Source organism: Erythrolamprus reginae, chromosome 7 (assembly GCF_031021105.1).
Source record: "Erythrolamprus reginae isolate rEryReg1 chromosome 7, rEryReg1.hap1, whole genome shotgun sequence".
NCBI lineage: Eukaryota > Metazoa > Chordata > Lepidosauria > Squamata > Dipsadidae > Erythrolamprus > Erythrolamprus reginae.
In genome coordinates, this window is record NC_091956.1 from 9,786,666 (window position 1) to 9,810,332 (window position 23,667).

Below are 23,667 nucleotides of genomic sequence, written 5' to 3' on the forward strand. Positions count from 1 at the left end.
GTGGGTCTCCGCCCTCCCGCTCGTGCTCGCGGAGGGCTCGTGGCAGCCCCGCCGTCTCTCTGGGGGAAGTCGCCTCCGGAAGCTTTTCATTTTGCCGGAGCGGCTGCTCCCCCCACCCTCCCTCACCCCGATTCCCAGGGAATTTCCCTCGATCGCATCTGTTTTCACGTTCCCCCCCCCCCCCCCGGAGAAAATCGAGGCTTGGCGAAGAAACCGGCCCAAAAGCTTCCAGCCGGGGACATGGTGGGTTTCACGGTCCCCGCGGAAGTCAGCGTCTTTTTGCTCGACATAGAAGGCACCACCACTCCGATCACGTTTGTCAAGGTGAGTTGTTGGGGTGGGAGTGCGAGTTGCGTACCTTGCGATCCTCTCAGGCTTGTAGGGGAAAAAAAGGGGGGGGGGCGTTTATAGAGGGGGGCTATTGCCCCCCCAAAATGCACACACACATACACACACGGGAAGAAGCAATCGCCCTTTGCCCTGCCTTAAACTGGACGCGCGTGGGAATTTTTTTTTTTGGGGGGGGCGATCTACTTCAGTCTGGCCTTTTGCAGAAAAAAACCCCCAAAACACGTGAGGATGCCCCCCCCCCCCGCGTGTAGATCGCGCAGCCGGTTTAAAAAGTGGGGAAGGTGCTGGATTTTAGAACCACCACCACCCCCTTCCAGCAGGCAACTAAAATCTGGTCCTTTCTCTTAAGTGCTGAAACCTGGCTGAGTTATGTTAAAACTTAAGAACCACTCACTCAGCCCCCAGCCTACTTTGCAGGGTTGTTTGGAAGAAGGAGTGTTAGTAAGCCCAGCTTGAGTGCAACAAGAATCAAGGTAGAGTGGAAATTGTGTCTATGGGTGTGTATTTATTGTAGCTTGGATGAAAGTGACAGTGTAGGGATGTGTTTCTCAAACGTTGGGAACTTTTTAAGATTGGGGGGGGGGCCTTCAATTCCCAGAATTCTGAGGGGGAATTCTGGGAGTTGAAGTCCACTCACATTAAAAAGTTGCCAACATTGAAAAACCTTGTGGGTGGTTGGTTGGTTGGTAGGTTGGTAGATTGGTAGATTAGATAGATGGATGGATAATGATGATGATGAAGATAGGTATGTAGGTAGGTAGTTAGGTAGGTAGGTAGATAGATAATAATAATAATAATAATAATTTATTAGATTTGTATGCCGCCCCTCTCCGAAGACTCGGGGCGGCTCACAACAAGCGATAAAACAATATTGTACAGGCACAAATCTAATACAGTATTAAGAAAAAAACTAAACTAGATAGATAGATAGATAGATAGATAGATAGATAGATAGATAGATAGATAGATAGATAGATAGATAGATGCGGATACAGTACTGTTTATCTTTGTATCAAGTGCTGGGTTGGGTGTGGGGCTTTTTTCTGTAAAGCTATTCTTTCATAGGAAGGAAATTGATTTAAATTCTACATAAAAAGATTAACTGTTGGGTAGATTTTACTGAAAGGAAGATACAATTATATGAGTCCTGTTTTTTTTAAAAAACTTTCCTTTTGCGTTACATGATGTAAATATTACTTTTTAAACCTCATATTGGCCATGCAGTCGAATGTTGGCTGATAATCCATATGCTAATCCAGTGTTTCCCAACCTTGGTAACTTGAAGACATTTGGACTTCAACTCCCAGAATTCCCCAGCCAGCAAATGCTGGGGGGGGGGGGGATTCTGGGAGCTGAAGTCCAAATATCTTCAAGTTGCCAAGGTTGGGAAACACAGTACTAATCTATGCAAAATTTGGCTGGGCTGAAAGGATGGATGGATAGATGGATGTGATTGGATGCGGTGTTTTGGGTGAATTCAGCCAACTCTGAAAACATTCAGTGAAGGATTATTTTTTTAAAAAAATTTTTTATTGAAATTTCCAATTTTAAAAACAACTCCACATAAAAAGACAAAGACAAACCAACATAAGAAAAATACACATATAAAAGACAAATACATAAAATATAATTTCACTAATGCAGGTTTCTTATCATTATTAAATGATAGCTTTGTGCAGTTCAGTCTGAGACTCTAAGCCAATACTGTATTGTGGCATTGCCATCAGGAAAAAAAATGATTAAATTATATTTTATATCTGTCTTCCCATTTTTTCCACAACACCAATCCGGAGAGATAAGTTGGACTGACAAAGAGCAACCTCTATGCCTGTGGGTGGATTTGAACCTGGATTTCTCCAGTACTAGTCTTAACACATTAAATGCATTGGCTTTTCAAATTCCGCAACAGCCTAGTGCATGTTTATTGGGCAGTAAATAGCAGTGCCCCTATGGACCTATTACCATGGAAAGGCAGGAAGATATAATAGCTAGGAATCAACTTTCTGATTAGAGTGAGTGTCGACTTACAAACACAATTGAGGCCAGAATTTATGTTGCTTAGCGAGACATTTCTTAAATAAGCTTTGCCCCATTTTACAACTTTTCTTGCCACAATTATTGCAGTTATGTTAGTAACACGGCTGTTAAGTGAATTTGTTCTATCCATTGACTTTGCTTGTCAGAAGATCACAAAAGGAGACCGAGTGATCTCGGAACACCGCAACCGTCAGAGAGGGTCCGCAACTTGGGCGTCCTCCTCGATCCACAGCTCACATTAGAGAACCATCTTTCAGCTGTGGCGAGGGGGACGTTTGCCCAGGTTCGCCTGGTGCACCATTTGCGGCCCTATCTGGACCGGGACTCACTGCTCACAGTCACTCATGCACTCATCACCTCGAGGTTCGACTACTGCAATGCTCTCTACATGGGGCTACCTTTGAAGAATGTTCGGAAACTTCAGATCGTGCAGAATGCAGCTGCGAGAGCAATTATGGGGTTTCCCAAATATGCCCATGTTACACCAACACTCCCCAGTCTGCATTGGTTGCCGATCAATTTCCGGTCACAATTCAAAGTGTTGGTTATGACCTATAACAGTGTTTTTCAACCAGTGTGCCGGGGCACACTAGTGTGCCGCGAGACATGGTCAGGTGTACTGCGAAGCTCAGCAAGAGAGAGAAAGAGAGAGAGAAAGAAAGCAAGAGAGAGAGAGAGAAAACAAGAGAGAGAGAGAAAAAAAGAGAGAGAGAGAAAGAAAGGCAGGGAAGGAGGGAGAGATAGAAAGAGCAAAAAAGAGAGGAAGGAAGGGAGAAAGAAAGGGATGGAGAGAGAGGAAGGAAGGAAGAGAGAGAAAGAGGGAGAGAAATAGAGTGAAAGGGAGGAAGAGAGAGATAATTTTTTTGTCCAAACTTTTTTTAGCCCCCACCCCCACCCCCACCCCGCTCAATGTGCCCCATGATTTTGTATATGTAAAAAATGTGCCGCAGCTCAAAAAAGGTTGAAAATCACTGACCTATAAAGCCCTTCATGGCACCGGACCAGAATATCTCCGGGACCGCCTTCTGCCGCACGTATCCCAGCGACCGGTTAGGCCCCACAGAGTTCGCCTTCTCCGGGTCCCGTCGACTAAGCAATGTTGTTTGGCGGGACCCAGGAGAAGAGCCTTCTCTGTGGCGGCCCCGACCCTCTGGAACCAGCTCCCCCCAGATATCAGAGTTGCCCCCACCCTCCTTGCCTTTCGCAAGCTCCTTAAAACCCACCTCTGCCGTCAGGCATGGGGGAATTGAAATTTCCCTTCCCCCTAGGCTTATATGATTTATACATGGTATGCTTGTATGTATGAGTGGTTCTTTAAATTGGGGTTTTTAAGATTGTTTTTAATATTAGATTTGTTTACATTGTCTTTTTATATTGTTGTGAGCCGCCCCGAATCTTCGGAGAGGGGCGGCATACAAATCTAATAAATACAAATACAAATGTGTGACTGAGGTTGCCCGCAGTCTGAATATTGATCAAGTGACCATGGGGATGCTGCAATGGTTGTAAGTCTGAAAAATGGACATAGGTAACTTGTTTTTTTTCAAATGATGTCATAACTTTGAACGGCCGCTAAATGAATTGTTCTAAGTCGAGGACTACCTGTAATATTCTACGGCGCAGGAATCAAGTTCAATTTCATTGAGGATCGCTTCATGATTGTGTTTGACTGTGGGGGTGGCCAGCTCAGTGTCCGTCATGTCGGGGATGCCTGTGATGGCTGAGCACTCTGCCAGCGAAAAGAGGCTCCCAAGGTCTGTTTTCACTTGCGACGGCCTCCTGCAACTCACTGCCAGTGAACATGGAGCTTGGGAAGGCCACCTACAGTCCTGTTGTGTTTGGCTCTGGGCCAGCTCCTGAAGGCATGCAGCCCTCCTTCAGTGGGTCGCCCTCTAGGGAGGCACAGCATGCCATGATTGTCACATCAGAATGAAATGACAGAGAGGAAGTTTTCTCGATGGGAGGACGACCTCAAATGAATCAAGGTCTCTCCTATTTATTGTGTTTTCACAGTTCTGACATGTGGTACAGAATAACCAATTCGCGAACGTCACATACATTAAGCCAGCACCATATAAAGCAAACTTCTCTTTTGGCTTCCCTATAGATAATTAACGGAAGCTACAATCTTTGCCCCTTTCCTGGAATGTGTGTTTACTGGTGATTAACAAAGGAATGTGTAAGGCATATATTTCCTTATCGTGATTCTGCAGGATGCTTGCTCAGCCTGGACTTTGCTTCCTGCCTTTCCATAGAGGAAAAATAAAGATCTTATTCAGCACATAATTTAGGCTTAAAACATCACTCTCCAGCAATATTTTATTCCCAAATTCCAGTGCTTAAAAACCTATGATTACAACAAGCTCCTGCCCCAAGGACTGGGGGTGGATGTGGGTGATCCTCCCAGTGTCAGAGGTCTGTTTTACTGCCGACTGCTTCGGGCAGCAAAGTATCGTCGGAAACGGAGTGACTGTGAAATGGGACCCTCAGAGGGGGGCTTGGCAGGCAGCCCAGGAGGAAGCCATTCATCCTCCTCCTTATCTTCACTGGACTCTGATGAGGAAGCAGTTATAGATCCGCACATGCAAAGAGCCATGAATAGAAGAGAGCGGCTACGGAGGTATTACAAGAGATAAGAGAGTTCACCTGTGGCTGGGTGTGGTTCAAGTAATTAGGGCTGCTGTTAAATGGGCAGCGTGCCAGCCTCTTAGTGTGGAAGATTATCTCTTCGTGATTGTGGATTTGCCTTGACTCTTCGGATTCTCCAAGGACCCTGTGCTTTAATATCTGGACTCTGAACGTAAATCATAGTTAACCGTGTGAGTTAAACCAAAGTCTGAAGGAGGGTAGCTGTGACGACTTCACAGCTACTTGTTAATTGCTTTGAGGTGGTTTTTTTTTGTTATTTCACTGCCGTCAAGTCTGTTTGTTTTACGTGTGAGCCCTTTGACTCCAAAAAAGGGGGTTTGCTTCTATTTTTTCTGTGGATAAAGAAAGTATTGTTGACTTTTCCCGTGTGTGTGTCCGTTTTGGCTACTTTTGCATTTTATTATTATTATTATTATTATTATTATTATTATTATTATTATTATTTATTGGATTTGTATGCCGCCCCTCTCCGTGGACTTGGGGCGGCTAACAACAGTGATAAAAACAATAAGTAGCAATCCAATAATAAAACTACTGAAAACCCTTATTATAAAAACCAGACATACATACTGACATAGCATGAATAAACTGTAGAGGCCCAGGGGGAAAGAATATCTCAGTTCCCCCATGCCTGACGGCAGAGGTGGGTTTTAAGGATCTTACGAAAGGCACGGAGGGTGGGGGCAGTTCTGATCTCTGGAGGGAGTTGGTTCCAGAGGGCCGGGGCCGCCACAGAGAAGGCTCTTCCCCTGGGTCCCGCCAAACGACATTGTTTAGTTGACGGGACCCGGAGAAGGCCCACTCTGGTCACTGGGATTCGTGCGGCAGAAGGCGGTCCCGGAGATAATCTGGTCCAGTGCCATGAAGGGCTTTATAGGTCATAACCAACACTTTGAATTGTGACCAGAAACTGATCGGCAACCAATGCAGACTGCGGAGTGTTGGTGTAACATGGGCATACCTAGGTAAGCCCATGATTGCTCCCGCAGCTGCATTCTGCACGATCTGAAGTTTCCGAACACTTTTCAAAGGTAGCCCCATGTAGAGAGCGTTACAGTAGTCGAACCTCGAGGTGATGAGGGCATGAGTGACTGTGATCAGTGACTCCCGGTCCAGATAGGGCCGCAACTGGTGCACCAGGTGAACCTGGGCAAACGCCCCCCTCGCCACAGCTGAAAGATGGTTCTTTAATGTAATTCTTTAGAGGCTCGTGCCAAGAGCCGGGAGAACAGAGTCCTTCCGAACTCTGTTTTCGATGGTAGAAGCACCGCAGGCCGGTCCTTCACTGTTTCCAGGGCAGCCCCGCAGGCCAGATCTAAGCACCCGATGGGCCGGATCCAGCCCCCCACCTTGAGTTTGGCACCCCTGTTTTAAGGGATCTCCTGTTATATTCTTTCCCGTCTATGCAAAATATGCTGCTTTTTCACTTTGCACTGCAATCCACCTTAAAGTAACCCTATCCATTATAGACATAGTGTTGTGGTTAGCTCTGGCCCAGCGCTTGCCCCAAGGACTGTGGATGTGGGGGAGACATCCACATGCTGCAGGCCTGTTTTGCCCCCCGGTGGAATCTGCTGATGAAGGCTCCTCTGACCAAGAAGACATGAGTGACAGGGAGGAGGAGAGTGTGGCAGACAGCTCAGAAGGAGATCAATTATCTCTCTCCTCCTTGGATTCAGAACAAGAGTTCATGATACAGCCACGCATGCGGAGAGCGATGCATAGGCAACAACAACTGAGAGGTTATTATCAAAGAAAACGAGGCCACCTGTGGTTGGGTGGGGCTGTGGTCGTTAGTGAGGCTGCTATAAAGAGCAGCCTGTGGGTTTGGCCATTGTGGAGGATTATCTGATCGTTGTGTTTCGTGACTGCTTTACTGACTTTGACCTTTTGTGTGCTGATTTTTCCCCGCTTTGAAACTAAACCAGAGCAAAGTGTGTTTCACTTTGTGAAAGAAGAAGGACTGTGAATTGCCTCACAGCTGCAAGCTATGTATCACAGAACTGATAAGGGACTTGTACAAATTACCAGTTTGTTTGGAGACGAGTGCTCTTTGCTATCCCAAAAGAGGGCTTAGGTTAAGTGAATTTTCATTATAAAGAACATTGTTTTGAATTTTCAAACCTGTGTGTGTCTGAAATTTGTACCTGTGAATTTTGGGGAGGATTCTACCAGAGAGCCCGACAGAACACATAGTAACACTAGAAAGAAATAATTATGGACTGCAGTACAATGGCATGATTGATATAGATTATGTAATTGGCGACGCGAGGGGTGGGGGGATAGTGCTATGAGAAAACACTCCAGGGAGAATTGGCTGACCAGATACTATGAGGATTAAGTGTTCCTTCAAGTAACCAGGCTCTAAGTCAGGTAGGGCTTCATCAGCAGCACCTTGAAACCTACCAGGAAGCAACCTGTGCAGCTCTCAAAGTCAGAAGTGTTACATGGACATACTGAGTCATGGCCAATTACACCTACAACTGCTGCACTCTGGATCTGTTTAAACTTAATTTGTCTTTATGGGCAGCCCATGAAGAGCTGGGTGCAGTAGTCAAAGCATCAGATCAGCAAAGTCAACGGGGAAGCCAGATTCACTTAACAACCGTGTCACTAACTTAGCAGCTGAGGCCCCAGATTGTTGGGAGCAATATTATTTATTTATTTATTTAATTTAATTTGTTTATTTTAATTTACTTATTTACTTATTTACTTACTTATTTATTTACTTACTTACTTACTTACTTACTTACTTACTTACTTACTTACTTACTTACTTACTTACTTACTTACTTACTAGATTTTTATGCCGCCCCTCTCTGTAGACTTGGAGCGGCTCACAACAACAATAAAACAATATAAAACAAATCTCATAATTTAAAAGTCACTAAAAACCCCTTATTAAAAAAGCAAAAACATACACACAAACATACCATGTATAAACTGTATAGGCCCGGGGGAGATGTCTCAATTCCCCCATGCCTGACGGCAGAGGTGGGTTTTAAGGAGTTTACGAAAGGCAAGGAGGGTGGGGGCAATTCTAATCTCCGGGGGGGGAGCTGGTTCCAGAGGGTTGGGGCCGCCACAGAGAAGGCTCTTCCCCTGGGTCCCTCCAAACGACATTGTTTAGTCGACGGGACCTGGAGAAGGCCAACTCTGTGGGACCTAAGCAGAACTGAACACAGTATTCCAAATGTGGTGTCATCAGCGCTCTATATAGCGGGATCACAATCTCACTCTTCCTGCTTGTTAAACCTCTAGCTATGCAGCCAAGCATCCTACTTGCTTTTCCTACCGCCCGACCGCACTGCTCACCCATTTTGAGACTCTCAGAAATCACTACCTCTAAATCCTTCTCTTCTGAAGTTTTTGCTAACACAGAACTGCCAATATAATACTCAGATTGAGGATTCCTTTTCCCCAAGTGCATTATTTTACATTTGGGAACATTAAACCGCAGTTTCCATTGCTTTGACCATTTATCTAGTAAAGCTAAATCATTTACCATATTACAGACGCTTCCAGGAATATCAACCCTATTGCACACTTTAGAGTCATTGGCAAATAGGCAAACCTTCCCTACCAAACCTTCCCCTATGTCACTCACAAACATATTAAAAAGAATAGGACCCAGAACAGACCCTTGTGGCACACCGCTTGTATTAACCTGAATAACTATAAGAAGGTCACTTACATAGAATTAGTTTTCTCCATGATTTGCTTTTCAAGCACGAGCAGCCAACCTTAAACCCACGTTGCTTATTTTAACATGAAGGTCACATCATGGTTGCTTAGCAAGCCCAGTAGACCTGCACATGGAGATTTGGCAGACATGATCAATCTTCGTTTAATGTAGTTCTAGCTCATAGAGATGCTCCTCAAATTAATAGGCTTTTCTGATGTTTAAGAATAGCACTTACAGTTGCTGATTCAGCATTTAATTATACGGCTAATTGAAAGGCAAACAGACTGTTGGAACTGGAACAGGGAAAAATATAACAGGAAGGACTAATCTATCTCACATCACTGGCATCCTTGACTTAACAACTGTTCATTTAGCAACTGTTCAAAGACACAACAGGACTGACAGAAGTTACTTACCCCGGGTCTTTGTATTTATAATCACAGCACTGTCAATCAGGTGATCAAAATTTGAGTGCTTGATAACGGCACATACACTGCTCAAAAAAATAAAGGCAAGAGGGAGATGTCTCAGTTACCCCATGCCTGACGGCAGAGGTGGGTTTTAAGAAGTTTACGAAAGGCAAGGAGGGTGGGGGCAATCCTAATCTCTGGGGGGAGCTGGTTCCAGAGGGTCGGGGCCGCCACAGAGAAGGCTCTTCCCCTGGGTCCCGCCAGCCAATACCGTTTAGTCGACGGGACCCAGAGAAGGCCAGCTCGGTGGGACCTAACCGGCCGCTGGGATTCGTGCGGCAGAAGGCGGTCCCGGAGATATTCTGGTCCGGTGCCATGTAGGGCTTTATAGGTCATATTCAACACTTTGAATTGTGACCGGAAACTGATAGGCAAGCAATGCCAATCTATATTACTTTAACCAATTTAATCTATACAGTGATACCTTGCCTTACAAACTTAATTGGTTCCAGGACGAGGTTCTTAAGGTGAAAAGTTTGTAAGACGAAACAATGTTTCCCATAGGAATCAATGGAAAAGCGATTAATGCGTGCAAGCCCAAAATTCACCCCTTTTGCCAGCCGAAGCGCCCGTTTTTGTGCTGCTGGGATTGCCATGAGGCTCCCCTCCATGGGAAACCCCACCTCCAGACTTCTGTTGCCAGCAAAGTGCACATTTTTACGATGCTGGGATTCCCCTGCTGTGATTCGCCTGCAGCATCACAAAAACACGGAAGTCCGGAGGTGGTGTTTCCCATGGAGGGGAGCCTCAGGGGAATCCCAGCAGCGCAAAAACGAGTGCTTCGCTGGCAACGGAAGTCTGGAGGCGGGGCATCCCAGCGGCGGTGGTGGGTTTGTAAGATGAAAATAGTTTGTAAGAAGAGGCAAAAAAATCTTAAACCCCGGGTTTCTATCTCGAAAAGTTTGTATGACGTTTGTAAGACGAGGTATCACTGTATTACTTACCTTCTATGCATATTCATTCATTCAAAAAGATTCTGTCTCTTTTTCATCTTTGTCTTAAGTAAGTGCTCACTATTTCCCCTGGCTCCTTGTGTTTAAATTTCTCTTGGGAGAATTAGATTGTATAGATTTGGTGAAGTGACTAAATTAACACGTATTGGCTAATCCAGTGATTTTCAACCTTTTTTGAGCCGCGGCACATTTTTTACATTTACGAAACCCTGGGGCACATTGAGCGGGGGGAGGATGGGGGCTAAAAAAAGTTTGGACAAAAAAATTCTCTCTCTCTTCCTCCCTTTGGCTCTATTTCTCTCTCCCTCCCTCTTTCTCTCCCTTCCTTCTTTCTCTCTCCATCCCTCTTTCTTTCTCTTCCTTCCTTCCTCTCTTTTTTGCTCTCTTTCTCTCTCCCTCCCTGCCTCCCTCTTTCTCTCTCTCTTCTTCCCTCCCTCTCTTTCTCTCTCTTGCTTTCTTTCTCTCTCTTTCTCTCTCTTGCTTTCTTTCTCTTCTCTTTCTCTCTCTCGCTCTTTCTCTCGCTTTCTTTCTCTCTCTCTTGCTTTCTTTCTCTCTTGCTTTCTCTCTCTCTTTGAGCTTCGCGGCACACCTGACCATGTCTCACGGCACACTAGTGTGCCGCGGCACACTGGTTGAAAAACACTGGGCTAATCAATGCTTTTAAAGATGCCTTGAGGGTTCGATGTTGTTTGCAAACTTATGTCCACAGTAGCTTAAAACACCGATATCTTTTTTGTTGTGTCCCCAGGACATTTTGTTTCCTTACATCAGGGAAAATATTCGCGATTATCTAGAAGCTCATTGGGAAGAAGAAGAATGCCAGCAAGATGTTGGCCTGCTGAGAAAACAGGTAGCACATCTCTCCTTCATTATTTATTTAATTTAAAATATTAGTATGGCCTCCGATCTCAACATAACTCTGGCTCGTTTCATGCCAGTCTGGGTATTGGCAGAATTACAAAATAACATAACAAGAGTTACAGGATATGTTCCAAAAGTAATGCAATTTTTTTAAAAAAAAGTAATTTATTGAACAGATTTGTACAAACACTTAAAATTATTCAAAGCACTGTCCTTGGGCCTCTACATATTTTTTCCAGCGACTTTGCCATGACCGGTACGCACCCTGGAAGGTGTCTTCGGGGATGTCTCGCAAGATCTTCGTCACGGCTGATTGGATGAAAAAAGCGTCTTGCCACAACGCGCTACGAGTCCGCAAGTTCCTGGCCAAACACCAGGTGCCAACGCTGCCCCCCCCCCAATAGTCCTGACGTCGCCCCAGCAGATTTATTTTTGTTCCCAGCCCTGAAAGGAACCCGTTTTTCATCCATAGAAGAGATCCAATCAGCCGTGACGAAGACCTGGTGAGAGGTCCCCGAAGATGCCTTACAGGGCACGTACCGGTCATGGCAGAGTCACTGGAAAAAATGTGTAGAGACCCAAGGACAGTACTTTGAAGAATTTTAAGTGTTTGTGCAAATCTGTTCAATAAATTTATTTATTTATTTATTTATTGGATTTGTATGCCGCCCCTCTCCAGAGACTCGGGGCGGCTAACAGCGACAATAAAACAGTGTGCAATAGTAATTTGGTATTAGAAATGATTAAAAATCCATTAATATAAAAACCATACATACATACATACATACATACATACATACATACATACATACATACATACATACCATGCATAGAATTGTAAAGGCCTAAGTGGAAAGAGGATCTCAATTCCCCCATGCCTGGCTGCAGAGGTGGGTTTTAAGTTGTTTATGAAAGGCAAGCAGTTTTAATCTCTGGGGGGAATTGGTTCCAGAGGGCCAGGGCCGCCACAGAGAAGGCTCTTCCCCTGGGTCCCGCCAGGCGACATTGCTTAGTTGACGGGACCCGGAGAAGATCCACTCTGTGGGACCTAACTGGTCGCTGGGATTCGTGCAGCAGAAGGCGGTCCCTGAGATAATCTGGCCTGGTGCCATGAAGGGCTTTATAGGTCATAACCAACACTTTGAATTGTGACCGGAAACTGATCGGCAACCAATGCAGACTGCGGAGTGTTGGTGTAACATGGGCATTTTTGGGAAAGCCCACGATTGCTCTCGCAGCTGCAATTACTTTTTAAAAAATAATTGCATTACTTTTGGAACGCACCCTGTAGAAGGGACCTTGGAGGTCTTCTAGTCCAACCCCCTGCTCAGGGAGTGAACCTTATAAACTCGGTCCTGTGCAGCTATGTGAGCTTCAATTTCCGGAATTCAACTAGCAAGGTTCATGTTAAATATTCCAGATATTGAAGTCCACACATCTGGAATATATCCAGATTGGTGAAGGCATTGCTATTGACATTCTTTGGGAAATAAAAATGGATGAGCATGCCAGCAGAATCAAGAAGTTATGTGAAGGCAGGAACTATTATTTGGTGGTGGGGTTCGTCCATTGTCATCCCAGCTGGAAGCAGCACTTGGAATTCCCATCATCCTTGACATCTCAAGTGCAAATGAACAGTAGGTCATCTAGCCCAGTGGTCCCCAACGTTTTTTCCACCAGGGACCAGTTTCAGCAAGACAATTTTTCTATGGCCCGGTGGGGGCGGAAAGGGGTGTGGTTGGGGGCGGGATTAAGCATGGGGGTGCTGGTCCTCCCCGCCCCTCTTTCCCGCCATTGCCCTGTGGCCGGCAGAACCTGCCTCCCAAGCCCTCTTGCCCAGTGGGAGGCTAAGCGCTGGAGAGAGGGGGTCAGGCTGGCCCTCCTGCCTCCCCCCAGCCAAAAACGCAAAAGCGCCCCACGGCAGAAGCCAAAAGAGGCTTGAGCCTCTCGGTCCTTCCCGCCCCTCTGTCCCGTCCATCATCCTGTGGCCGGCAGAACCTGCCTCCCCAGGCCTCTTGCCCGGCGGGAGGCGAAGCGCTGGAGGGAGGGGGTGGCGGCATGAGGGCCGGCAGCTGCTGACTCCACGGACCGGTGCAACATGCCCCGCGACCCGGTACTGGTCCGCGGCCCGGTGGTTGGGGACCCCTGATCTAGCCCAGTGCTTTTCAACCTTTTTTGAGCCACGGCACATTTTTTACATTTACAAAATCCTGGGGCACACCACTAACCAAAATGACACCCTAAGACACTCTCCTCTCTTTTTCCATCCCTGTCTCCTCCCCACCCTTGTGTGTGTGTGTGTGTGTGTGTGTGTGTGTGTATACACACTCTTGAACCATTTCCAAAAACAAATGATGGATGGGTTTTTCTCTCTCTTATTCTTTGGGTGCTTTTTATCATATGCTTTAAATCAAGAGTCACTTCTCTCTCTCTTGTTTCTCTTTCTTTCCTCTCATTCTCTGTCTCAATCATTTTCTCATTTCTCTTTTTTCCTCCCCTTTTTGCTCATTTCTCTCTCTCTCTCTCCCTTCCTCTCCTTTTCTCTCTCTCTTGCTTTCGTTCTCTCTCTCTCCTCTTGCCTTCTTTCTCTCACACTCTTGCTTTCTCTCTCTTTCTCTCTTTTCTTTCTCTCTTGCTTTCTCTCTCTCTCTCACTCTTTCTCTCTCTCTTTCTCACTCTCACTCTCTCAGCAAAAAGTTGCGAGACCATGTCTCGCGGCACACTAGTGTGCCACGGCACACTGGTTGAAAAACACTGATCTAGCCTCACCCCACCCCGCCCAAACAGGAGATCATACCATTTCTAACTTATGTCAGTCTAGTCTCTTATTGAAAGCTCCCAGTGATGAAGGACCCACAAATTCTGAAGGCAACTTCTGTTCCATTGGTTGGTTGCTCTCATTGTCAAACATTTCGATGCTATTCATTTATTTATTTGGAAAATTTGTATAACAACCTACTCACTCACAGTGACTCTAGGAGGCTTGCAAGCATAGAAAAATAAAATGAAATAAAATAAATAAATATTATTATTATTATTATTATTATTATTATTATTATTATTATTATTATTAATTGGATTTGTATGCCGCCCCTCTCCGCAGACTCAGGGCGACTAACAACAATGATAAAAACAACATGTAACAATCCAATTAATAAAACAACTAAAAACCCTTATTATAATAACACAATGACACCCCCCGAGCAGCAATGAACAGTGAAATGAAGCATTTGATGGGGGTCCATCCCACTTCAGGGTTCCTGAGGCCCGCTGGGGAAAAAACCCCGAGTCTCCAGGCCCTTACGAAAAAGTGTCGAACTGGGGGCCAATCTAAGGATGATATTTCAAAAGGAGGGAGCCACCACGGAGAAGGCCCTCCTCCCGAGTCCTGCCAGATGGTATTTCCTTAGGCTATCACTTTGCTTGTTTCTCTGTTTCAGGCTGAAGAAGACTCTCATATGGAGGGAGTGGTGCCTATCCCATTGGAAACCAGGGATGGGGAAGAAGAGATTGAACGTGTCATCCAGGCCGTGATAGACAATGTCCTCTGGCAGATGTCACTGGATAGGAAGACCACAGCTTTGAAACAGCTCCAGGGCCACATGTGGAGAGCGGCCTACGAAAATGGGCGCCTGAAGGGCGAGTGAGTAGTTCCTTGTGGTAGGCAGATTTTTTTGCCCGAGGCTTCTCTATACATCATTTCCTTCATCATCCAATGTTTGGCTCTTTTTATCAGGGGCTGATTTAATGTAGGTAGTCCGACTTAAAACCATTCATTTAGCCCAGTGTTTCCCAACCTTGGCAACTTGAAGATATTTGGACTTCAACTCCCAGAATTCCCCAGCCAGCGAATCCTGGCTGGGGAATTCTGGGAGTTGAAGTCCAAATATCTTCAAGTTGCCAAGGTTGGGAAACACTGATTTAGCCGACCTAATTAGAACAATACTGGGGAGGGGAAAGGACTTTAGATCATTTTTCAAACTTATGACCTGTTCTGTCCGGCTCTCTGGCAGACTCCTCCCAAAAATTCACAGGTACAAATTTTAGACACACGTTTGAAAAGTCAAAACAATGTTCTTTATAATGAAAATTCACTTAAACCAAGCCCTCTTTTGGTATAGCAAAGAGCACTGCTCTCCAAACAAAACTGGTAATTTGTACAAGTCCCTTATCAGTTCTGTGAAACTTAGCTTGCAGCTGTGAGGCAATTCACAGTCCTTCTTCTTTCACAAAGTAAAACACACTTTGCTCTGGTTTAGTTTCAAAGCGGGGAAAAATCAGCACACAAAGGTCAAAGTCAGCAAAGCAGGCACGAAACACACCGATCAGATAATCCTCCACAATGGCCAAACCCACAGGCTGCTCTTTATAGCAGCCTCACTAATCACCACAGCCCCACCCAACCACAGGTGGCCTCATTTTCTTTGATAATAATCTCTCAGTTGTTGTTGCCTATGCATCGCTCTCCGCATGCGTGGCTGTATCATTAACTCTTGTTCCGAATCCAAGGAGGAGCTAGATAATTGATCTCCTTCTGAGCTGTCTGCCACACTCTCCTCCTCCCTGTCACTCATGTCTTCTTGGTCAGAGGAGCCTTCATCAGCAGATTCCACCGGGGGCAAAACAGGCCTGCAGCATGTGGATGTCTCCCCCACATCCACAGTCCTTGGGTCAGGAGCTGGGCCAGAGCTAACCACAACATGACTGTTCTAGCATCCCCCCGTGATCACATGATCAAAAGTCAGATGCTTTGCAATAGGTTCATATTTATGATGGCGGTCGTGTCCTGGAGTCATGTGATCCCCTTTCGTGACCTCCTGATGAGTCAATGGGGAAGCCAGATTCACTTAACAACGTAACAATGGAATTGTTTCATTGTTTAACAGCTGCGGCAAGAAACGTTGTAAAATGGAACCAAATTCACTTAATCTACTGTCTTGCTTGGCAGCAGAAATTTGGGGCTGAATTGAAGTCATAAATTGAGGACTACCCATACAGGATTGCCACAGAAAGTAGCATTTTCTACATTTATTATTATTATTATTATTATTATTATTATTATTATTATTATTATTATTATTATTATTATAGATTTCTATGCCGCCCCTCTCTGTAGACTCGGGGCGACTCACAGCATTAATAAAAACAATGTACAACAAATCTATATAGGCCTGGGGGAGATGTCTCAGTTCCCCCATGCCTGAGGGCAGAGATGGGTTTTAAGGAGTTTACGAAAGGCAAGGAGGGTGGGGGCAATCCTAATATCCGGAGGGAGCTGGCTCCAGAGGGTCGGGGCCACCACAGAGAAGGCTCTTCTCTTGGGTCCCACCAAGTGACATTGTTTAGTTGACGGGACCCGGAGAAGGCCAACTCTGTGGGACCTAACTGATCGCTGGGATTCGTGCGGCAGAAGGCGGTCCTGGAGGTATGCTGGTCCAATGCCATGAAGGGCTTTATAGGTCATAACGAACACTTTGAATTGTGACCGGAAACTGATCGGCAACCAATGCAGACTGCGGAGTGTTGGTGTAACATGGGCATACTAGAGAATTTACTCTACTCTCTGAAGTGCTTTGTCATTTATACAAGACACTTCCTCCCTGCACTATTTTCCAATGTTTTTGCTCAACCTTTCCTTAAATATTTAATGATTATCTGATTATTATGTTTTTACCATGGATGTTTTACTTGCTTTTCAATAACTTCATTTGCTGTTCAGGCTTCTACATCATGTTCATGATTGAAACATTTAAATATGTCAAAGGGTTAAATAAGGTTCAAGAGGGAAGTGTTTTTAATAGGAAAGTGAACACAAGAACAAGGGGACACAATCTGAAGTTAGTTGGGGGAAAGATCAAAAGCAACATGAGAAAATATTACTTTACTGAAAGAGTAGTAGATCCTTGGAACAAACTTCCAGCAGGCGTGGTTGGTAAATCCACAGTAAACATGCCTGGGATAAACATAGATCCATCCTAAGATAAAATACAAAAAACAGTATAAGGGAAGACTAGATGGATCGTGAGCTCTTTTTCTGCCGTCAGTCTTCTATGTTTCTGTGTTTCTATCATGATTAGGATAAGCTTCCAGTGATGTCTTAAAATATTGGTGAGGAAATCTGTTTCATTCATTCCCTTTTTCAACAATTCTGTTTCCCTGCCCTGCCCAACCCATTCCAGATTTTTTAAGGATGTCGTTCCGGCAGTGAAAAAGTGGAAAGAAGCAGGAAGAAAGGTGTATATTTATTCCTCTGGGAGTGTGGAGGCACAAAAGCTTTTGTTCGGGAATTCTACAGAAGGTGATATTTTACAGGTAAATATACAGTCTAAATGTCTATGGAAATTTTCAATTATCCAGGTCTTGGTTGTTGTTATTATTATTATTATTATTATTATTATTATTATTATTATTATTAATTAGATTTGTATGCCGCCCCTGTCCGCAGACTCGAGGTGGCTCACAGCAATAATAAAAAACAATGTACAATAACAAATCTAATATTTAAAAATATCTAAACCCCCCTTATTTAAAAACAGGACATACACACACACAAACATACCATACATAATTTTTTAAACAAATATTTTTATTTATTTTATAGATATGGTTACATAAAACAAACATAAAACAGTGCACAGTGCATCTACTACTCTTTCAGTAAAATAATATACAGTGTTCCCTCGATTTCCGCGGGGGATGCGTTCCGAGACCGCCCGCGAAAGTCGAATTTCCGCGAAGTAGAGATGCGGAAGTAAATACACCATTTTTGGCTATGGACAATATCACAAGCCACTCGTTAACACTTTAAACCACTAAATTACCATTTCCCATTCCCTTAACAATCATTTACTCATCATTATTACTGGTACTCACCATTGAATAGTGATCCTGGTATTTACAAACATAATTATTTATTAACAATAATTATTATTTTTGTTATTTGCAAAAATTATTAGTTTGGCGATGACATATGACATCATCGGATGGAAAAAACCGTGGTATAGGAAAAAAACCGCGAAGTATTTTTAAATTAATATTTTTTTAAAAAACGTGGTATAGGCTATCCGCGAAGTTCGAACCCGCGAAAATCGAGGGAACACTGTATTCTCATGTTGCTTTTGATCTTTCCCCCAACTAACTTCAGATTGTGTCCCCTTGTTCTTGTGTTCTCCTTCCATCTATCAGCTTTTTGACGGTCACTTTGACACCAAGATAGGACCTAAAGTTGACAGCGAGAGCTATCAGCGGATCGCTGCGAGCATTGGATGTGCCACAAACAACATACTATTCTTGACAGACGTAACTCAAGGTAATAAAGCTAGTGGGGGGCTCTCTGGTGTGGTGACAGGGTACATGTCTAGTTTGATGCTAGAGGCAAAGCAGAGCACACGTGTCCCCAAGGTCAACAGCACTGCGGGACAAAGTTTTCATAAAAATAATTACATCTTATATAATTCCCCCTTTAGGGAAGAAGAGCAATAGAGGAGATGCTTTGGATCTGAAACTGATCCGGTTTAATGTTTGACACCACCAGGTGGAGTGTGGAAGCCTCTGTTCCAGGCTCAGGATTTTAAGGCAACCACAATCCACCAGAGTCTGCTGTGGGACTTCCACAGTGTTGGGGTTAGAAATTGCCAAGAAAAAAAACGAAGGGGGAATATCCCTATTCAAATTCATTCTCACATTAAAACAAAACAAAACAAAACCTTGTTTGCGAACGTGAGAGTAACAGGATTGTTTCTGTAGGTAGGGACTTTTTTTGGGGGGGAGCAGGAGGTGTTAATATTTTTTTTATTTTTCTCCAAACTTCTCCAGTGCATTTTAAAATATTTTAGAATAGAATAGAATAGAATTTTTATTGGCCAAGTGTGATTGGACACACAAGGAATTTGTCTTGGTGCATATGCTCTCAGCGTACATAAAATAAAATATACATTTCATACTATAATAAAAACAGTATCGAGTTAGCTCATGATTTATAATTAATCTCCCCCAAAATATTAGGGTTTTTTACTTCTTTTTGACTCCTGCAGTATACAAGTCCTCAAGGAAAGGCAGGTGGGCAGTAATATTTTTTTCTGCAGGTTGCTTCTGCTGATTGCCGGCTGCCTGCAATTTTTCAGTTCGAATCTTACCAGGCTCAAGGTTGTCTCAGCCTTCCGTCCTTCGGAGGTCGGGAAAATGAGGACCCAGATTGTTGGGGGGCAATAGGCTGACTCTGTAAACCGCTTAGAGAGGGCTGTAAAAATACTGTAAAGCAGTATATAAATCTAAGTGCTATTGTCTAATGCAGTGTCTCCCAACCTTGGCAACTTGAAGATATTTGGACTTCAACTCCCAGAATTCCCCAGCCAGCAAATGCTGGCTGGGGAATTCTGGCAATTGAAGTCCAAATACAGTGATACCTGGTCTTACAAACTCCTCGTCATACAAACTTTTCGAGAAAGAAACCTGGGTTTTAATATTTTTTGCCTCTTCTTACAAACTATTTTCACCTTACAAACCCACTGCCGCCGCTGGGATGCCCCGCCTCCGGACTTCCATTGCCACTGAAGTGCCCATTTTTGCGCTGCTGGGGTTCCCCTGAGGCTCCCCTCCATGAGAAACTCCACCTCCGGACTTCTGTGTTTTTGTGATGCTGCAGGGGAATCCCAGCAGTGCAAAAACGGGCGCTTTGCTGGCAACGGAAGTCCGGAGGTGGGGTTTCCCAGCGAGGGGAGCCTCAGCGAAATCGCAGCATCACAAAAACACAGAGGTCCGGAGGTAGGGTTTCGAGGACTTTGGTGTTTTTGCGATGCTGCGATTTCACTGATGCTCCCTTCGCTGGGAAACCCCACCTCCGGACTTCCGTTGCCAGCGAAGCGCTCGTTTTTGCGCTGCTGGGATTCCCCTGCTGGGATTCCCCTGCAGCATCACGAAAACACAGAAGTCCGCAGGTGGGGGTTTCCCATGGAGGGGACCCTCAGGGGAATCCCAGCAGCACAAAAACGGGCGCTTCGGCTGGCAAAAGGGGTGCACCCATTAATCGCTTTTCCATTGATTCCTATGGGAAAACATTGTTTCGTCTTACAAACTTTTCACCTTAAGAACCTCGTCCCGGAACCAATTAAGTTTGCAAGACAAACTATCACTGTATCTTCAAGTTGCCAAGGTTGGGAAACACTGGCCTAATGACCCTTGCCTTGTGTCCTTTAGAAGCAGATGCTGCCGAAGAAGCGGACATGCATGTAGCTGTAGTGATCAGGCCGGGCAACGCAGGACTGACCGATGACGAGAAATCGTATTACAGACTCATAACCTCTTTCAGCGAACTGTTCCTGCCGTCCTCTGCTTAAAAGTTGCACCTAGGGATGCCAGGGAGGAGCAGCTGAGAAAATCACCCTTACCGTTTACTGTCGTTCCGCCAGCGATTAAAAAGAGTCTCGGAAACAAAACTACTGGGCGTCCGACTTCGCCGATGACACAACATGGAACCCGATGGAAAATTACCAGTTCTGCAATTGTAGCAAAGTGAAGGTCTCAAGTGGGGGTGTGGGGTGTGAACTTGGGTTTTTCCCCCCCCCCCCTTTGGAATCAAGAGGTGCAACTGAAAAGAAATAGGTCCTCCTGTCTTTTTGAGGTCAACCGGTAGGATGCAAAGCCCACCTCCCACTCAGTTCAAAGAGGACAGCCGTGTATATTTTCCTTGCGAGATGTGTCTTGGGTGTATAACTACAAACTCTCACCTCTTATTGGCGTCGCACGTGACTGCAGGTTTTTTAAAGTCTTCTGTTCTTGTTTGTAGTGAACGTAGGGGAAAAATCCAGGCTATTCAATGGCAAGCTGAGCTCTCTAAATCGGCTGGTTTTGGAAAAGGAAGGGGGGGGGAAAGTAGCACAGGCACCATTAACTAAGGCAAACATGGCAACTAGTAAGAACGGATGTGTCCGCTGGAACATGTTCGCATGTGGAAGGCATGGTTGATCCTTTGTCACAAAAAGAGTTGCATGATTCCTCAAAGGTTGTCCTACTTAAGTTAAAGGGCAACCTACTTAACGCGGAAAATTGCACCCTAAATCCTGCAGGTTAGTACTTTACCTACTGCGGCTTGAGACCTTAATTGTTTTGTGTGCAGCATTTCAAAGTGGTAAGCATGTCTCAATGTCAGCACCTCTTTTTTCCCATTTGGTTGACTTCTCAAGCCTCCCGAGTGTTTCAGCAGTCCAAAACGGAAATAATTCTGTCCCCTTAGCATGTTGCACATTTTACGTTCTGCTCGGAGTCATGTTTTGCCTCCTTAAACCCTGCTCCTTTTCAGTCAGTCTGTAAGGGGAACAATCCCAAAATCCTATTGAATGGAACTACTGTAATGGCAATACAGTAGTACCTCTAGATACGAGCTGCTCTACATGCGAGTATTTCAAGATACGAGCCACGAGGGGTGAGACATTTCTGTTCTATTCCCGAGCTCAAATTCGGGATACGAGCCGAGCGTCCACTAGGTGGCGCAAGAATCCTTGCTTTTGGTTATCTCGGAGGGGAAAAACAACTTGTTCCATATACGAGTTGCCTCGAGATACAAGCTCCCTTATGGAACGAACTATGCTCGTATCTAGGGGTACTACTGTATCCTTTTCCCCATTTGGCCAACCTATTTAGGAATTACATCCTTGCTTGGAAACGAGGCCTATTGTAACAACTCCAAAGATGAATAAAGTACAGAAATCATAAGATATCAAGAACATCTCGATTTAATTGGAAATGTCCTGAGAATCGAGTAGGCTGCCTAGAATCTTAACAATGGAACAAGCACATGAGATCTAATTCCTTTATATTTTTGTGGCGGGCAGCCCTTCCAGTACTTGAAGATGTTGTTAGAATCGGCCGTGCGGTTATGTTCCAGGTAGGAAAGGTGTGGTGTTACACACAAACGAGTAGCTGATCCTTGGAAATCTACTACACAATCCATGTAGGAAAAGTCCGACGTGCTATTAAAATTTTTCATGTACTGATCTTATAAATCCTTTCCCAGTCTGGATGCTAATGGACAATGGCTCCATATTGCCGATTTAGTCAGTGTCAATATAGGATCGTTGCCTTGTGGTGCATGTCTTGCCTTTAAATAAAATCTATGACTGAAGTAGAAGTGTCTGAAAGTCGCTTCCTCTTCGCTTGGTTGCCCATACGGTGTGCCTTTGGGAGGCAAAAAGTCAACTTTTATTCTTCACTGTTGATAACCTGTTCTTTTTATTTTTATTTTAAAAAAAAATTAATTAAAATTTATTGCAACAAACAAAAAAAATGCTTAAAAGAAAAAGTGCCCAACACCAATAAAACCCCACCACCATTTAGGGGGTTAAATTATTTGCAATAAGTTTCCATTTCTTCCTTAGCTCCGGTTTACATTTCTTTGCATACAAAAAGTGATTGGAATTTATTTTTCACATTGTCGTCATAAATTCTACTTAAGATATAATTTTTCACCTTATTCCATCGTGCCATCAGCTTCTCCAATTTATTTTCATCAAAGCATCCTACTTGCTTTCCCTACCGCCTGACTGCACTGTTCACCCAAGATCAAAGTTATTTAATCTTGGGTGAACAGTGCAGTCAGGCGGTAGGGAAAGCAAGTAGGATGCTTGGCTGCATAGCTAGAGGTATAACAAGCAGGAAGAGGGAGATTGTGATCCCGCTATATAGAATGCTGGTGAGACCACATTTGGAATACTGTGTTCAGTTCTGGAGACCTCACCTACAAAAAGATATTGACAAATTGAATGGGTCCAAAGACGGGCTACAAGAATGGTGGAAGGTCTTAAGCATAAAACGTATCAGGAAAGACTTAATGAACTCAATCTGTATAGTCTGGAGGACAGAAGGAAAAGGGGGGACATGATCGAAACATTTAAATATATTAAAGGATTAAATAAGGTCCAGGAGGGAAGTGTTTTTAATAGGAAAGTGAACACAAGAACAAGGGGACACAATCTGAAGTTAGTTGGGGGAAAGATCAAAAGCAACATGAGAAAATATTATTTTACTGAAAGAGTAGTAGATCCTTGGAACAAACTTCCAGCAGACCTGGTAGATAAATCCACAGTAACTGAATTTAAACATGCCTGGGATAAACATAGATCCATCCTAAGATAAAATACAGAAAATAGTATAAGGGCAGACTAGATGGACCATGAGGTCTTTTTCTGCCGTCAGACTTCTATGTTTCTATGTTTCTATCTTATTTCCATAATTTCGAAGTGGATGTGGTCCACCACGTACCAGTACCAATTCTGGATTGTCCATTTATTGCTATCCTTGATAACCTGTTCAATGTTTTTTTTCTAGTTTCTGAAGTAATGCCAATAAAGACAATGTCCTGTCCAGATAAATGAGATCTCTGCCTTGTATCTAAACCTTTAGGTCTTTAATTCAGATTTTCGTCAGACATGTGTCGTTTGCTGAGATCCAGATCAATACAGGTGGTCCTCCATTTACAACAGCTTAATGACCGAAGTTACAACAGCATTGAAAACAGTGACTTATGACCATTTCTCATACTTATGACCAAACCAGCATTTCCATGGTCGATGGGACTCATTCATTCATTCATTCATTCATTCATTCATTCATTCATTCATTCATTCGACTTCTATTATTATTATTATTATTATTATTATTATTATTA

General features: G+C 44.2%; 1 protein-coding gene across 1 annotated transcript; it reads left to right on the top strand.

Annotated features, from left to right (window-relative positions):
* On the top strand, window positions 1–22,125 carry ENOPH1 (enolase-phosphatase 1). Its single transcript, XM_070756945.1, has 6 exons — window positions 1–324; window positions 10,894–10,995; window positions 14,447–14,649; window positions 17,186–17,318; window positions 18,192–18,315; window positions 20,202–22,125. The coding sequence occupies exons 1-6, from the start codon at window positions 241–243 to the stop codon at window positions 20,339–20,341; spliced, it is 786 nt and encodes a 261-aa protein (XP_070613046.1). The 5' UTR covers window positions 1–240; the 3' UTR covers window positions 20,342–22,125.
* Window positions 22,126–23,667: the final 1,542 nt, after the last annotated feature.

Excerpts from the sequence above, each read along its gene's own strand:
- ENOPH1 (XM_070756945.1), top strand. The coding sequence starts at position 241 with ATGGTGGGTTTCACGGTCCCCGCGGAAGTCAGCGTCTTTTTGCTCGAC. Across the intron at positions 325-10,893 it reads CTCCGATCACGTTTGTCAAG|GACATTTTGTTTCCTTACAT; the intron begins GTGAGTTGTTGG and ends TTGTGTCCCCAG. Across the intron at positions 10,996-14,446 it reads TTGGCCTGCTGAGAAAACAG|GCTGAAGAAGACTCTCATAT; the intron begins GTAGCACATCTC and ends TCTCTGTTTCAG.